At 42.2% G+C, this 14,929-nt stretch overlaps 2 protein-coding genes across 2 annotated transcripts in view; both read right to left on the bottom strand.

Annotated features, from left to right (window-relative positions):
- The window catches only part of LOC141148404 (eukaryotic translation initiation factor 3 subunit C-like), a gene marked incomplete in the record, with an annotated part of 532,271 nt that overhangs the window by 62,723 nt on the left and 454,619 nt on the right, over positions 1 to 14,929 (bottom strand).
- LOC141148400 (interferon-induced very large GTPase 1-like) overlaps positions 4,223 to 14,929 on the bottom strand; it is a 42,112-nt gene continuing 31,405 nt past the window's right edge. Inside the window, exon 3 of the mRNA XM_073635866.1 lies at positions 4,223 to 10,200. Coding sequence (XP_073491967.1) covers positions 5,480 to 10,200 — 4,721 coding nt within the window. The 3' untranslated portion in view covers positions 4,223 to 5,479. The remainder of the gene's footprint in view (positions 10,201 to 14,929) is intronic.

Below are 14,929 nucleotides of genomic sequence, written 5' to 3' on the forward strand. Positions count from 1 at the left end.
GGGGTCCCCCGCTGGTGGTCTGGTCTCCTCCTCTTCTCTGAGTGCCCCAATAGCAAGCCATTTGCTAATGGGGGCAATCTTATGGGCACGCTTCCGAGCTGGGCTGTGTGTCTTCATTGACACACACTGCGTGGCTTGGCCCTGGCCCCAGGCTCCTATGGGGGTACCACTACATAATGAAAAAAAGTTTTAAAAAAGCAGTTTCCCTTACTTTCTGTTTTAAAACATATCAAATAAAAATGTCTGGACAGTACAAACATCTCTTTTTGGAAGAGTTGGTCTCAGTTTTTCCCCAATTTTTTGGAAGTGAAAAAACATGCCGGTCTTGAGGTTGGTAAAAAAACTTGGCACTTGATAATGGTGCACTAGATACATAAATGTAAAGGTCATACATAGAGGGAGGAGGAGGTGAAGGGGTTAATGTACAGGTCATACATAGAGGGAGGAGGAGGTGAAGGGGTTAATGTACAGATGTTCAGGATAAGGGAGGTGAGGGGTTATAGTATAATTAAAAAACTATAATTTTTTTTTTTTTTGTTGTGAATAGAATGGAGAGGGATTGGCTCACCTATCAGGTTGTTATTGTTGTCTTTGTACCTATTGGGAAGATTCTTCTCTAATAATCCTGTTTACCATTTTCACTGAAAGTAAAAGTAAAAGAAAATCTGAAATTTTGGGTTGTCTGCAGGACAGGAATAGCAGGGAAATCTTCCAATGGGGACACCCGTTCTGATAACCCCGGTGACTACTAGGGATTAACTCATTTTAGAAGGCTTTGCTCTCACTTCCTGTTTGGTTATGGGACAGGAAGTGAAGAAAAATGTGCTCAATGGGATTTTAACCCAATCTTACTCTATCCAAAATGAAAAAAAAAAGTTTTGCTAATAGTTCTACTTCAATATACAGATCAGATCAAAGACAGGATGGATCTGATGTATACTGTAGAGGGGTGAATGACAGTGAAGGTAGATTTCTTTCCAATCGGTGTACAAGAGCTTCCTGATAACCGGCCAATAAGTGACACATGGCTGCTCACTGCGGCCTTTTTTTTTTAACTTTCTGTGATGGAATGAATGATCACAGCAACCACATGGCACAGAGCCACTTTTATTGGCTCTGTACCTTTTGCCTATGGTCTGCTGTGTCCAATCACAGGACTGCCCATGAACAGGAGCTCTCAGAGGGCATTATGACATGATAGGGGAGGGGACTGGTCATACATGTACAATGGCCGGTCTGCAAGAGGTTCAAACATAACACAAGACCACAAGCTGTGTATAGAAAGTGTTTATTTTTGTTCTCATTATCTCTGTTAGGTGTTCTTAGCACCAGTGAAATTTACAATCAATTGACAAAAAATTTGCTATCACACCAAAATTGAGACAGTAATCTAATGTCTAAACCCCAATCCTTAATCATTTCAGTAACTTTATAAGGCTGTATGACTGAATTACTGACATATCACTGTAAACATCATCATTATATTTTAAAGTTCCACATTTTATCATTAAAAACCCATCTTCATCCTTGAAATCCATTTGAAACTTTGCCTAGGCTTAGATGATGTCGTCTCTCTGCTGCGGGCAGGAGGAAGCATTTCCTCAGTCTCCCCTCCCCCAGTGATAGGACTGCAAAATGATAAAATTGCAGCAAGTCATAAGGTGAGAGGCTGCAGCAGAGGCTGATTTGTGTCAGGATTACTGAACACAGCGAAGAACTGCACAGGCACAATGATTTATTTGACTTTGTCATCTCTGAGCCGACATCTCAGCCCTGGCAGTAGATGGTGACCCTGGGTGATGCCTGAACAAAGATGGCGCTGTCTGAAGTGAAAAAGAGATGAAGACATTGTCAGGGAGTTCTGTGATCTCTGGGAGAGGTAATGAATACCTGGAAGGGTAAATATTACCAATCATACACTTAACATAAAAAGTATATCTGATGATAGGTCAGCTTTATACAGACAATATAATCTAATGGAACCATTTACTTACTTACCCACCCCTAACCCTTTACCCCCCGATCATCATTCCCGACACCCAAATAATCATCCCGAAATATAACAAAATAAAAGATGATGAGAAAGGATTCATTTATCCAAATTATACATGAAGTAAGAATAGGAAGAATTCATCACTGAGATTATCAGGACTATACAATGTGGTTATACATGGAATATACACACCGAAAATCATTTTTATTAAAAACAAAAACTTAGGGTTACAAAATACACACAGCAGTTTTCTCAGGAAAGTTCATGTACATTCATTCTGTGTGAATGGGGCAAAACAAACAATTATTATTAGGCTGTTTCATGTGCTGGATTAATATTTCCATTGATTTAAAATGAAAAAAAAAAAAAAACTTGGCCACTAGATGGCACTAATTATGAGAGAAAATATTTAGCACCTTCTAGTGGCCAAATCCAGTATTTTGAATAAAATAAAATGTCCAGCACAGGAAATGTATGGAAAAAATTGCCCCAGGGATGTTGCGGACAAAGAGGAAATTAAGAGTAGGGTGCACCAAATAAGAGTATAAGGTAGGTAAAAAAAAGTATAAAACTTTATTAGTACAAAAATGAGCAACAATATATGTATATATAAAAATCGCCTAAAAACGATGAATAGAACACATGTAAAATGTTACTTTAATATTGATACACCCCCCTCCTTTTTTTCTTCAATAGAAATAGAACAGCATGCTTTCATGTAACCCCTGAAGAAGGAAATATATACGTCAAAAAAATCCCCCCCTTGTTTTCCGGAACATGTTGGGAATCTTGGCTCACACACCACATTAGCTTAGCTCAGTCTGGACCTGCGGTGAGTCCCAAGTATAGCAGCTGTTTTATTATTTGCCTTGTGTTCTATTCATCGTTTTTAGGTGATTTTTGTATATACATAGATTGTTGCTCATTTTTGTACTAATAAAGTTTATATATTTTTTACCTACCTTATACTCTTATTTGGTGCACCCTACTCTTAATTTCCTCTTTGTCCGCAATATCCCTGGGGCAATTTTTTCCATATATCTTCCATTGGGATGTGATATAGAGTGTCAGGTCCTCCAAAATTCCTGGTTGGTTTCCACTTCTTTCTTCTCCTTGTACCACAGGAAATGGCCCAATGACAAGTGCTGCTGATAAGACAGAACAGCCAGCCCTCCTGTACTGGACCCCGGCCCCATCAGTTCAAAAGGGGGGCCCAGGAACCTGCTGAGCAAGAGGGCCGGCTGTACTGCCTTATTGCAGACAGCGATCCTTTTCTGCCTCCCCCTGCAGTGCTGTGAGCTCCTCCTCCTCTCCCTCCCTCCGGCTGTACTGCAGGGGGATTGGTTCTAGCACATGCATTGCTTTCATCTGTTCATCTCCCCTGCGTGTCCCTTTCCCCCGCAGCGCTTCCGGCGTCTCTCCCTTCCTCTCCCACTGGCAGCTGCTGCAGGCACACAGATGGATGTTTCAGGATGGAGAGCGAGGGAAGGGGTTGGTAAATATGTCATTTTCTGGCTCCCTTACTTTCCTGAATGAACACAGTGAGCGATCGGTAACAATCACTCCCGTGTTCATTCAGCGCAGAAGCATAGTAAACTGTATTTGCTATGCTTACGCTTGTAAATGCGCAGGAAGCCTTCCTATTCATCTGTGCAGCTGAGGTTGTAGAGAAAGAAATTATAAATGATACATTTCGGCCCAGGGGGAGGCCCAGTCAGGTAGGGGTAGGCTGTATGGGGCCCCCGTGATTTCTAACAGCAGCCCTGCCAATGACATTTGTTCATTTGCCCCATTCACATAGAATGAATGTACATGTACTTTCAATGGGCAAATTGCTGCGCATATTGATTATAAGTACATCCCTTAGTGATAGCAAAATTATTTCTGTAGTTTATAATGGAAGGATTGCATATACCGGAACACAATGAGGGGATTTAGCAAAACTGGAGCAGACAAAATCTGGAGCGGCTGTGCATGGCAACCAATCAGCTTCTATCTTCAGCTTGTTCAATTAAGCTTTGAAAATAAAAGATAGAAGCTGATTGGTTGTCATGAACAGCTGCTCCAGACTCTGTGTGCTCCAGTGTTGATGAATTCCCCTCTATATGTGAAAATCCAATGTTGTTGGGGAGAGCGATCCTCTCCAATACATCCCCATACATTACTAATATTGTAACAATCGTTCTTATAAATACCTTCCCTACCTCTGTTCTGTAGATACTGAGATGGTTATTTTTAGCACAAATAATGAAATCCATTAACATGAGAGAAAAATAGAAGTTCTGTCTTATTATATTATAATCGTAGTACAATAAAACATTCCTAGAGAGAGATATATCAAATAACTAAAGCGACTTTAACCACTTGCTGACCGCCGCACGCCGATTTACGACAGCAAAATGGCACGGGCAGGCAAATGGGCGTATCTGTACATCCCTTTGAATTTGCCGCCTAGCGGGAGTGTTCCCGCCACGGGAGTGTGCCCGCGGGTCCAGCAAACTCGATGTTCGCCGGCGGCCCGCGAACGCGGTGAGGAGAGGCAGAACGGGGAGATGTAAACAAAGCATTTCCCTGTTCTGCCTAGTGACACGACAGGGATCTACTGTTCCCTGTCATCGGGAGCTGTGATCGCTGTCATATTGTAGTGAGCCCATCCCCCCCACAGTTGGAATCACTCCCTAGGACACACTTAACCCCTTAATTGCCCCCTAGTGTTTAACTCCTTCCCTGCCAGTGACATTTATACAGTAATCAATGGCTATTTGTAGCTCTGATCGCTGTATAAATGACAATGGTCCCAAAATAGTGTCAAAAGTGACCGATGTGTCCGCCATAATGTCGCAGTCCTGATAAAAAAATTTAAAAAAATTGCAAATTATTAAAAAATTATTTTTTTTGAAAAAAAAATGTGGGAAATTTATTATAGCAAAAAGTACAAAATATTATGTTTTTTTCAAAATGCTCGCTCTTTTTTTGTTTATAGCACAAAAAATAAAAACCACAGAGGTGATCAAATACCACCAAAAGAAAGCTCTATTTGTGGAGGAAAAAGGACATCAATTTTGTTTGGGTACAGCGTCGCACGACCGCGCAATTGTCAGATAAAATGACGCAGTGCTGAATCACAAAATATACTCTGGTCGGGAAGGGGGTAAAATCTTCTGGGGCTGAAGTGGTTAACATTCCCAGTGCGGTGCTAGGAATGTCATAGTCAATGGACACAACAATCATCTGTACTATGAATTAGAATGTTCTGGAATCTTCTGAGAGAAGTAATGAGCCCATTATATCATCGGGGGAATGAGGATAATCAGACATTCTGTTCACACCCTGATTACTGTGACCATAATTGTGAGGAAAATATTTTAAATGTTTCTCCAATTAGAGAAAATCAATGAAAAAGTTATTTTTAAAAAGAATAAAATGATTTGCAGATAATAAGTTGGATGAGGAATTACATGTTGTTTGTTGATTTGTCTTCTCTGTTTAGCTATTGAATATTTTCTTTAAGCTTTGCAGAGCTTCTTCTCTTGTGATGGATTTCCAGCCATCTGGTATTTCTGCTGGTCTTGCTTTGTATTCTTTAGCAAACTCCTCATTAAACATCAGAAAAATATATTTCCAGTAATCTGATGACTTGATGCTGGGATCTGGTTGGATGGACCAGTCTGGAAAAATGGTACGATACTCTCTGTATGGGTGCCATTTCCCTTCTGTTTCTAAACATTGAAATTTGCCATCAGATACAACAGATGTACTACAATTATCAGTGATTAAGATTTTAGCAGCACCCCGTATGCATCTCCCCAGTCCTTTGGGTCTGTGGATGGTAGCAAAGTGCTCCTTGTGTTCATCACCTCCGGCCTCACAGGGGACAGCACAGAATGGACATTGCTCCCCACACCCAACAACCTTCCTGAACAATTCATCCTGAGGCTTCACCGTCACCCTGGAGAGTACAGACTTTATATCCATAGATTGCAGCTCTGATAAGACTTCTGTTTCTGTATCTCGGAGGAAGAGCTGAATGTCAGATGAAAATTGTCCAACATCAGCCGTGTTCTGGAAAGTGACCGCTTGCATCTCATTCTGTGGGATCACTAATTCTTCCTTTAGTATCTCACATACACTTTTCAGAAAATCTGAGACTGTCGATCTTTTAACAGAGTTGTCTTCAGTAAGAGCTCCATTTATCTTTGTGTCCAGTGAAGAGAGCAGGTTTTCTTGTAATGGTTTTAGGATTTGGGGCTTTGCATATGTTTCAGTGTAATTTAGTATCCAGGCTTTTGTATATTTCTCATAGTTTCGCATATAGTCCGCATATTTCTGGAAGGACATTTCTTTCAGCAGCTCCTTCATTAAAAACTCTTGAAAGAATGTTCTACTGCTGAATTTCTTGTTGTCTGGACTACCTTCTATGTCATCCACTATTTTCTGCCCAAGATAGTGGAAAACATGATCCATCATTGCTGGTTTTAGACATCGCTCACAGAATTCTTTGGCTTTAGTCTGACAAATAACTTTCTCTTGAAATATGCTGATAAATGTTTCTAAATATCCAGGCTTTAGTTTCTCCAAACGCACTTTTGGATCATTCTCTCTAATGAATTTCTCATGCATCTCTTGAAACTCTTTGGAAGCTTTTCTAAGAATGTGAAGCTTGATATCCACTTCAAACCATGAGGACAAATGAAGATTTCTGGACTGTTTAGAAATCTCTGTTGTAATCATATGAAGTAATTCCTGGCAATAGTTGTCACAATAGTCCTCTCCAGTTTCCACCTTCTCTCTGATATATTTGTTACAGTTATCTATAAGAGAACGAGCAAAATCATTTATTTTGTCAAAAAGCTCATTTTTGTGCCTAAATTTATCTGTCAGCTTTGTAAACCAACCCTTCGCAATATATTTCTCATCCATCTTGAAATCAGTCTGTGTGATATCTGCCAAGTCCTTCACACTCAGTAAGTGTTGATTTACAGCTGATCCTTTATTGCTCATGTCATTCATTAGCTTATAAAACATAGATCTACTGACAATGTGTGTTTTTAATTCCTCTATCTGTAGATCAGTCAGTGTCCTCTCCCATATCTCCTCAAATTCTCTCTTTAACTCTTCATTGTTCAGCTTTTTTTTCATCTCTCTGCACCTCTTGAGGAGATCTGTGATTTTGCCTTCCATCAATTTCTGGGAATTTGTTTGTATATTCTGAATCTTGAATTTTCCTCTTTGAATTAAAACAGCCTCACCCAACTTCACAAGGGAATTCCTTTTCAATTCTTCCTTCAGGAATTGTGTGCTCAGAATAAAATCTTGTTTGTATTGTTCTATGAGATGAACATTTTCATTTTTATTGTTAAAGTAGTTTTTGAGGGATTCCAATACTTTACTTTCTCTATTAAACAACAAATTGTTGAGCTCATTCTTAAATTCAGAGCAAATTTCATCACTTAGACTCTTTGCAGTCTGATTCCTAATCTTTGTTTCTGTACGGATCATCCAATCATGGACAGATTTTCGGAACTCCCAATCCCACTGTGAGTATTGTATAGACAGTTTATTATAAGCTTCAGCCACCAAACTGTTCCTGAAACTGAAAATGAATTTTTCATGTTTTACAGCTTTCCATAAACTTTCTATCCATGTTATAAATTCAGGAATGATTAAAGGCCTGTGCAGGGATCCTTTGTATGTCATCAATTCTAATAAATACTTTTTCAGTTCAGACACATGTTCACTGTACCCAGAATTTACTGGAGCCATTGGTGGGACCCCAAGCCAGAGCCCAGGAATGTACCAGTTGTCTTTCTCCAGATTGTAGTCCATCATATCACTGAAAGTTTTGATTTCACTTTTCTTTTCCATCTCTGCAGCTACTTTTGTCATTTCATTCAGTTGTTCCAGAAGTTTTTTCCTGTCTCTCATGTTCTTGTCATGAGCGGACACATCGCTCACATTTTGGTGTACAAACTGGCATTTGGGTTTCTTTCCTATTTCTTTCATTCTAAGAAAAGCATGGACCACAATCTGTAAAATATCCTTCATTTCTGTTGTATTTTCCATGGCCATATTGACTATGGTAATATCGCTCAACCCAATCACTAATGTGGCCAGTTCATTGTCATGTTCATAACTGCCCTCCAAGGAAGCCAACTCTGGAGCTTTCAGCCCCTCAGTGTCAATGATCAGGATGAAGTCACAGCCCAGCTCCTCCTGGAAGTTCTTTTTCACATTAAGAAGAGTCATGAAGGCTCCTCGTGTGCATCGTCCACTGGCCACCGGGAACTGCAGACCAAACATGGTGTTGAGAAGAGTGGATTTTCCTGTACTCTGCACTCCCAGCACAGAGATCACTCTCATTCTGCATTTCCCCCCTGTTCTGCTGTCCAGCTCACTAAAGACATCAGTTATCCACCGTAAGGGAATGTTGGAGGCATCTCCATCTATCAGCTCCAATGGGAAACCATCCAACAAAAGATCAGCAGCAATTCCTGGCAATCTAGTAAATTGTCTTTGTATTTTTTTAATTTTATTTTCTTGAACCATGGAACATTCTGCTTCATAAAACTGTCCCATCTCACGTAGGAAATGTTCAATTCCTAAAGAACTGTCAGAGATTTCCTGGTCTATCTGTCTGAGCTTTTCCTTATTATCTAAGATATTGTTACAATTTTTTTTGTATTCAGCTTGTAGTTTAGAAAGATGATTTCTAGCAATTGAATCAAGTTCAAATTTCATCCATTTCAGAAAATATTGTTTCTCAGCCTCAGATAAATGAGTGATTGCATCAATAAAGAGCATTAAACCATGGGGCAGATCATGGTTATATTGTTCCTCATGTAGTGAAATACGTTTCTTTATCAGTTCATCTTGATATTGTTGTGTGTCTTTACCATCTTGCTTTGTCATTCTGCAAAGTTCCTTTTCTAGTTTAGATAACTGTCTCCAGAGATCTCCCTGTAACTTCATAGTGTTCTTTTTGTACTCAGACACAATTATTGTTTCTTCTGTAATTTTCCTGGCATGTTCCCTGGCCTTCTGAAATTCAGTAATATTCTCATCCACTTGGATGCTCAATCCATGAGTTTCTTTCTCAAAGTCTCTCATTTTATTTTCTTTTGGCTTACTGTTTAGGAAATTAATTATAGTCCTTTCTAATTTTTTTACAAATGCCGCCTCATTTGCAGTGCCTGCATGTATTATCAGATTTGTTTTTTTCAACTTTAGCACTGGCATTAATTCTTGAAGGACCATCTTTGTTTGTGTACTTATAGTTTTGCCAGGACCAGGAGTAACAATGAAGTAATACTGGGTGTCAGTGGTAGGGAAGGATGATAACAAACTGAATTCCCTCTCAGAAATATCCTCAATGAATATAAACACAGCTGATGAAATTCTTGTCAGGAATGTGAACTGGTCCCAGTTGGTCTCCAGATCTCCTCGTAGGTTGGTGACTGAGATGGGTTCTGGGAAAACATCAGACTTACCACAGGGAAAATACCAGGAAACTTCTACAAGTCCATCAGATATTTTCCTCTCAATGTTTCCTCCCTTCATACTGTCATGTATGAAGAAGTTATTATGTAGCTGAGCTGGATTAAGAACTTGGTTCAGGGTTTTAGATTTTGATAATTTGTTTTTTCCCAATCTGACATAAGAGAAGATTGGCATGGAAGTATTCACCACATTTTCTTCTCTGAACCCTTTACTGTCTGCTAATGACTGGGGTCTCCATTTCTTCACTATGTCTCTCATTGCCCAAAGCATGAGGGTGCACTGTGACCCGTCACCAGAAGGGAGCAGCAGAGGGACAGCAAACTGACACATGGACAATTTGGTTACAATCTCTTGTTGGAGAAAACTGTCTGAGCAATGCAGGAGGACACACATGACATCCAGGGGGTGAATGGAGGCAGATAGTAAAGAAGTATTAAATAGGCTTTCGACATCATTATCCCCACTGTTGTCTAAATTGACATCAGCAGACTGATCTTTCTCAAGGCGAATGTCTCTTGCAGTCCCGTTTAAGGCCATGAGTTTCCTTAAGTAATTCCAGGGAAGATCCTCTACATTTTTTGGTGGTTTGTCGTGTACATTCTCAGAGCCAATACTCAGGATATCCATCAGAGTCAATTTTGTAGTCAGGTAAGGCTCCATGTTCATTTTTTCTGCTAGATGAAGTAAGGTAGTTCTTCTTCTATGGAGCTCTGTAAGAAAAGACATTCTTAACATTACAAGTTTCTACATTACCAGTCAGTCTACAAGCAAAGTTTTAATCAGCTGGAAAATACAGCATAGTCAAGAACACTTCTACAACCACATACCTCCCAACATTTGGAGATGGGAATGAGGGACACCTACTCACAAACGTATGTAGGCATAGGACACGCCCCCTGTCACACCCTCTTAAAGGAGGATTTACCAAAAAAAAGGTTAAAGCGGAGCGCCACCGGAAAATTTTTTTTTAAAAGTCAGCAGCTACAAATACTGCAGCTGCTGACTTTTAAAACATGGACACTTACCTGTCCAGGGCGCCCACGATGTCGGCACCCGAGGCCGAAGCGTCTCTCCGTCCTCGGGTGCTGCCGCCTCCATCTTCGGTAAGGGAATCAGGAAGCGAAGCCGTACGGCTTCACTTCCCGGTTCCCTACTGCGCATGCGCGAGTCGCGCCGCGCAATCCGGATGGTCCCTGCTTCCTCTGGGACCCGTGTGTTTCCCAGCAGGCAGCGGGGAGGGAGCAGGAAGTGGCGTAAATACCCGCAGATTCTGCGGGTATCTATGCCGGAAGTGGGTACAGATACCTGTAATATACAGGTATCTGTACCCCCCTCCCCCCTGAAAGGTGCCAACTGTGTCACCGGAGGGGGGGAGGAATCTAATGAGTGGAAGTTCCACTTTTGGGTGGAACTCCACTTTAACCAAATCTACAAGGGCTCTGTTTACCAATACTATTCCTTTATACTGACTTTTGAAATGTACGAATGCATCAGTTTAGAAATTGGATGAAAGTTTTAGTACTGGGAAACACATTTTGAAAGATAAAAAGTTCATTTTATATACAACTATATGGATCAGACCAAAATGAGGGACAAATGATGGGGGGGGGGGGGGCAGAGGGACATTGCTCCAAATCAGGGACAGTTGGGAACTATGCAACCATAGAGGTCCATGCAAGGACACTGAGCATCTAATTTATGTCTGAAGATGTCTGAATAAGAGAGACCTCTGATTGCTGGTTTTGGGATTGAGAGCTGTTTACTTTTCTCCATATTTATCTAACTGGCCAAGTCTATTTACTTCTAGATGAGCACAAAAAAGAAACCCCCTGTCAGGAAAAGCCCTCTTGCAGTTATCCTAGCAGATTGAGGGTTAAACGAATGCCTGTGCATAGAGGCGCCATCCGGCGCTCGCGCACGCACAAAAGTGCCAATAGCGCTAATAGTGCTAACAAACGTACGCGCATGCGCAATAGCGCCAATAGCGCTAACGTGCGTACGCGCATGCACGATAGCGCCACTTGGCGCCAAAAATAGGCTATTTAAAGAAGACTGTTCCAATGCTGCCTTGCTGTCCAGTCTACAGCGTTTCCTGAGACCCCTGCTACCTTGTTACCAGTTTTCCTGTATCCAGTACTTACTTGGCTTGTTCCTAACTTACCTGCTTGCTGCCCGCCCTAAACTTGGCTTGGACTCTGACTATTCTCTTGGTTTGCCCTTCTGTACCTGATCTGCCCGCCAGTACCTTGACCCGGCTTGTCTGCACCTCCCTGCTGTCTACAACCTGCTACAGGACTACAGTGCACCTCCCTGCTATCTGCATCCTGCTACAGTACTACAGTGCACCTCCCTGCTGTCTGCAACCTGCTACAGGACTACAGTGCACCTCCCTGCTATCCGCATCCTGCTACAGTACTACAGTGCACCTCCCTGCTGTCTGCAACCTGCTACAGGACTACAGTGCACCTCACTGCTATCCGCATCCTGCTACAGTACTACAGTGCACCTCCCTGCTGTCTGCAACCTGCTACAGGACTACAGTGCACCTCCCTCCTGTCTTCATCTGGCTACGGGACTACAGTGCTCCTCCCTGTTACCTGCACCCTGCTACAGTACTACAGTGCACCTCCCTGCTGTCTGCAACCTGCTACAGGACTACGGTGCACCTCCCTGCTGACTACAGGATCCTGCCTTCTACTTCAGTGTTCCAGTCAGGCACTTGTGCCCCTCTGTACTTTCGAGTCCCTGTTCACACCTTCAGGGGTTCTTAATTCGGAGGCATACGAGAGGCCATTCTCTGCATTCCGGGCTCCACCTACCAGGTACGTGACACCCCCCCACTAGGGAACATATCACAGACTTGACATAACATTGTCTTTCAAGGAGAAATTTGAACCTCAAAGTAGCCCTGCCCCCACCTGAGGTCCATGGAGTGACATATTCAGACTGAATGGCTATACTTTGTGTTCAAATTACACAAGTCACATATGATGGAGACTATAACTGGGGACCTATATGAGTGCATTATAAGGTGCCCTCCTTTGATCCCCGGTGTTAAAGGAATTATAATAGGGTTACAGTATAGACCACCTGCTAATGATGGGACATCAATATCTACATAAAGGGTATTGTGATTTCTACTTATGCCCCTAAACATAGCATTACTGAAATTGCTTATTCTGATTTCACTGCACACTGTGAGCTTCTCACAATAAGCATTAAACCTGAATGACTGTCCCACCCCTTTCATTCATTGGATATTATTTTTTTTTGATCATGGAGGTTCAGCATCACATGTGGATGTTATTTGGGGAGGTCTGCATGCAAATACAACCTACATAGGAATGTCCACTCCTCCAGACTGTCATCCCGATATCAAAGTGATTGTAAACTGAACATTTTTATTAAAAAAAAATAACAATCATGTTATACTTACCTGCTCTGTGTAGTGGTTTTGTACAGAGCAGCTCTGATCCTCCTCTTCTTGGGTCCCCTGCCAGCGCTCTGGGCCCATTTCCCCTTGCCGAGTGCCCATTATAGCAAGCCACTTGCTGTGGGGGCACTCGTGGGTGCTCGCTCCCGAGATGGCACTCTGCGTCCATAAGATACAGAGAGCGTGGCTCAGCCCCCCCCCCATCCCATCTCACTGCCTGTGATTGACATTGCATCTCAGCCAATCAGAAGAGAGATGATACCCGGGAGAGCCTCGGGTCTTGCACACATGGCTGGGTCAGGATCGGGGTTAGGTCAGTATTAGGGGACTGGGGGGGGGGGGCTGAATATTGAAGGTTTTTTACTTTCATGCATAGAATACATAAAGGTTAAAAACCTTCAACCTTTACAACCATGTTAAGGCAGTTTGATATTTGCATACCTCTTCCCAAATGTCAGCCCACTGCTTGTATCAGTTCTGAAGGGTCTTGAGAGGAGTATGGTGAATTGCTCTTCAGAGAGTAACACTGGTGTAAACTAGCCCTAAAGTGCAACTCCAACCAGATCTCTTAAGGTGGTTTTGAATGGATTGAGGAAAGGTTAGAACCTCTGTCAGGTTCTTATTGGCTTTTGTATGTCTAATGACGAGATTTTCACTCACTGTCAAAAAGGAATTGGAAATGTATCCAACAGAGGAACAGACTAAAATAAAAACACAATTTTTTAGTATTGTGGAGAAATTGAATAACCTGTGACAATGTTTTTATTGCTCTGTATACCTTCCTTTCCCAGTGACAACTGCAAACCCCATTACTTGTACAGCCATTGCATGAATAGGAAGAGAGGGGAAATCTCGAGTCACAGACAGAAGGAGAAGGTAACATGGCAGCTGACTGTGGGTGGGAGAGAAGAGTAAAGGAGGAACAACTACATCTACTTGTGTCCCGGGAGGAATAGAGAAGGGGGAGAGGAAGCTGATCACAGAAGGGGGTGGAGGGGAGAGAGGAATTGCTATTAGCATGGGACATTGGGAGAGTTACTGAACACATACCTGAGCACATACTGGAGAAGAAAGAGAGAAAAGGGGGGGGGGCATGCATGAACTCAGCTCAGCCCCAAGGTACCAGTTTTTCTCTTTTTTCAGCTACCAGTCAGTTTCTTATAGTGGGGTTAGTTTACTTACTACTCGCTGAAGTTTATTCAAGCTGACTTTGGTGAAGCAGAAAAATTGAGTCATTCATATGCCTTGTACACACGATCGGATTTTCCGACAGAAAATGTTCGATGGGAGTTTGTTGTTGGAAATTCCAATCGTGTGTAGGCTACATGGGAACGTTGGAATTTTCGTCACACAAAATTTGAGATCTGGATCTCAAATTTTCCGACAACAAAATCCGTTATCGGAAATTCCGATCGTGTGTACATAATTCCGACGCACAAAGTTCCACACATGCTAGGAATCAAGCAGAAGAGCCGAACTGGCTATTGAACTTCAATTTTCTCGACTCGTCGTATGTCACCGCATTCTTGACGGGAAACACGTCCACATCATCCCACCACCCAACTCGGGGTCATACTATTACAACTACAAGGGGTTTAATAGTATTGTGATGTTGGCGGTGGTGTCGGCTACTTACGAGTTCCTGTATGTGGACATGGGGAAGAATGGCCGCATGTCAGATGGTGGAGTCATTGCCCACACAGAGTTCCACAGGCATCTCCAAAATGGCAGCTTGGACTTGCCACCTCCAGAAGACTATGCGGAAGGACTCCCATTCGTCTTCGTTGCGGATGAAGCGTTTGCGCTGGGGGACCATCTTATGCAACCATTCCCTATGAGGACCCTCACCCCGGACCAGAGGGTTTTTAATTACCAGCTGGCCAGAGCTAGAAAAGTTGTGGAGAACACGTTTGGAATAATGGCCAGCCGGTTCCGCCTATTTCTTACACTGATACACATGGCGGAGTATAAACTCAATCACATCATCCTGGCTTGCTGTGTTCTCC

The sequence above is a fragment of the Aquarana catesbeiana genome, linkage group LG06 (assembly GCF_042186555.1).
Source record: "Aquarana catesbeiana isolate 2022-GZ linkage group LG06, ASM4218655v1, whole genome shotgun sequence".
NCBI lineage: Eukaryota > Metazoa > Chordata > Amphibia > Anura > Ranidae > Aquarana > Aquarana catesbeiana.